This window comes from Helianthus annuus, chromosome 4 (genome assembly GCF_002127325.2).
Source record: "Helianthus annuus cultivar XRQ/B chromosome 4, HanXRQr2.0-SUNRISE, whole genome shotgun sequence".
Classification (NCBI taxonomy): Eukaryota; Viridiplantae; Streptophyta; class Magnoliopsida; order Asterales; family Asteraceae; genus Helianthus; species Helianthus annuus.
This window is the reverse complement of record NC_035436.2, coordinates 193,729,687-193,732,570: the sequence shown is the minus strand read 5'-3', so window position 1 is coordinate 193,732,570 and position 2,884 is coordinate 193,729,687. Positions and strand designations below refer to the sequence as shown.

At 39.2% G+C, this 2,884-nt stretch overlaps 1 protein-coding gene across 1 annotated transcript; it reads left to right on the top strand.

Moving 5' to 3' along the window:
- The first annotated feature begins 1,157 nt into the window (after positions 1 to 1,157).
- Positions 1,158 to 2,798, top strand: LOC110937713 (transcription factor TCP9). The gene has a single exon (XM_022180165.2). The coding sequence runs from the start codon at positions 1,307 to 1,309 to the stop codon at positions 2,171 to 2,173; it is 867 nt and encodes a 288-aa protein (XP_022035857.1). The 5' UTR covers positions 1,158 to 1,306; the 3' UTR covers positions 2,174 to 2,798.
- Positions 2,799 to 2,884: the final 86 nt, after the last annotated feature.

The window sequence follows — 2,884 nt, the reverse complement described above, 5'->3', positions numbered from 1 at the left end:
AAAGTTGCATTTTTTAATGTTGTATTGAATGGTGACGTGACACACTATATTATTAGATGGTGGGTTAAACCGTTGAAATGGGTAGCTAGTTTAACTATAAGGGTGCCCTATGTGGTTAATTTGAGTTAAGAGTATGTTCAAATAAGGTAACATCATTATTTTATTGATTGGGTTCATGAGTTCAACTGGGTTCCAAGATGAAGACCCCCTCTATACTTATTCTTGTTACAAGTATACGAAGAAAGGCATGAGATAAAATAGTGACTGCGATGCCTCAATTTTTGAATCCATATGTTAGGTAGTCATGCATTATGATAGGAACTCCCAATTCTCTACATAACAATAAACTAATAATCATATGCTATTTTTATATGAAAGCAAAGTTATTTAGTCAAAGATACAAAATAAGTGTGTGTGTGATTGTGTATTTTAAAAATTACAATACACCTTGAAAAATGAAAATTAAAGATATATAATCCTATTCGACTGTATTCTTTATAGACACGGAACCACAATCTCATTATTGGTGGACCCAATTGATAAAATATCTTGTTGTGTTATAATCAAATAGTTATTGAACTAACGATACAAATTGTAAAACTCAAATAGTCTTTAAAAGTGTGAGATAGAGAGTTTAAAAATAATAGTCTTTAAAAGTGTGAGATAGAGAGTTTTAAAAAAATTAATATATTACACACCACAAAACTTATAAGCATTTTCCCATGGCTAAAAGCTTAAAATACGTTTCACATAACGCATACGGATTTTCCCAAGGCTAAAAGCCTAAAATAACGTTACAAATAACGCATGCGGATTTTTCCAAGGCTAAATGCCCTAAAATAACGTTTCACATAACACAACACTTAGTAACCAAATCAATCTAGCTATAATTTATAACATCTTTCTCAATGTATTTTTACACTTTAACACAGAACTAAAAATCAAATAATTAGCTTCTAAGATACAAGGAACAGTGTAACACCAATAATATACCCACCCAATAAGAAAATAGACATCCAAAGAGTTTCTAGAGGAGCATGATATTTTCAACTTTACAACACATAGGACACTCGTCATTTCTAAGTGTAAAATTTGGGTTGGGCATTTGATCGAACATCTTTCGTACCACATGTCCCCACAAACTTAAAGAATGGCCTTGTATTTTTTGTATGGTGGTCCAAACCTTGGGGCCCCTAATTCACCATCATTTACCCAATCCCCTCTCCCTCTCTCTCTTTCTTGAATTCAGAGAATCACAACATAACCTTTCCTAATTCTTTTCAATCTTTGTCTCAGAGTCTTCACCATGACCTCCCAATCGCCGCCGCCACCACTACCGTCCACAACCCAGGTTCCTCTTATTCAATTAAAGACGGAACCTGTAGTGGACGAACAACAAGAAGAACAAAAAGAAAAACTGATTGAAACTCAAACTGTCCCGCCTGCTAGGGCGGGGGCGGGACAGTATACAAAAAGGTCGTCTACTAAAGACCGCCACACGAAAGTTGAGGGACGGGGCCGAAGGATCCGGATGCCGGCTACATGTGCGGCACGGGTATTTCAACTTACTAGAGAGCTCGGGCACAAGTCCGACGGCGAAACAATACAATGGCTTCTACAACACGCTGAACCGTCCATAATTGCCGCTACTGGTACCGGTACTATCCCTGCCATCGCCACGTCAGTAAACGGCACCTTAAAAATCCCCACCACCTCCTCAGCCTCCACCAACGCCTCCGAATCAATCGATAGAAAAAGAAAACTCCCTTCTGATTTCGATATAAATCGAAACCAAAATATCGAAAATATCGAAAATATTGAAAATATCTCATCCGCACCCACCACTACCTCCACCGCCACTGTTCTAGCTCCTCTTACAACAACCATGGTACAACAACCTCAATCTTTTGTTCCGGTATGGGCCATACCAGTCAACGGAACGACGGCGTTTTGGACGTTTCAGCCGCCGACAACATCATTTTTAAACATCTCTCAAACACACACGCCCACGCCCACACCCATCTCATTTTTCAGCTCTGGAGAATCGAAACCAACATCAAGCAACACAACAAACTCAACATCCTCTGGACCCGACACAACATCAGCAACTCAAGTGGGGAGAAAAGAATTTCATTTCATTCAGGCAAATCATCGAACACCTTCCGAGCATTAAAAACACTAAGTTTCAGACTTTCATCCTTTTTTTTTTTTTTTTCATTTTTGATTTTTTGTTTCATTATCTTCAAGAACGTGAGCACGTGAGTGAAGAGTACGAGTAAAGTGGGGTCTACAAGGTGGGCAGGCTTTGGGTGTAGGTGGGGCTACGGTAAATGTGGTGGGACCGTGGTTATGGTGCATAAGTGGGCCCCGGTAAAAGGACCACTTTTGGTGGATCGTGGGTCTGCAAGTGGGCCACTTGTTTTTAAAACCGTTGATTATATGCGCGTTAAAGTGGGACCCACGGGTTACCGTGGACCTGCGCAGCAATGTAGCATACGGCAACGAAGTCTGCCATGTGTCGTAATCGGGATGGGGTTATGACACTTTGTAGGGCTTCGACACGTGGATGTCTGTCATTGGTTGTTTTATTTTTAGTAATATTTCGTTTTTTTTTTTTAATTTTTTTTAGTTTTTAATGGGTCCATAGTTAGATGCACGCGGGGTAGCATAGCATGGTGCTCCTCCACCCACCTAGTGTCGTGTTCCGTGCTTTAACGATTTGTAACGCGTGCAATCGAGTATGTACGTTCAGAAATAAAATTTAGAACCTTAACCATTGAATATGTATTTTGTTAGTAGAGGTTGGAGAAGAATAGTTGAAAGAAAAACCAAAATCTAACTACAAACATCACAAATCTAAAACTTTTAGGATCGATAATCGAAT

What these genes read in the sequence shown, in the direction of transcription:
- LOC110937713 (XM_022180165.2), top strand. Translation starts at nt 1,307, where the DNA reads ATGACCTCCCAATCGCCGCCGCCACCACTACCGTCCACAACCCAGGTT.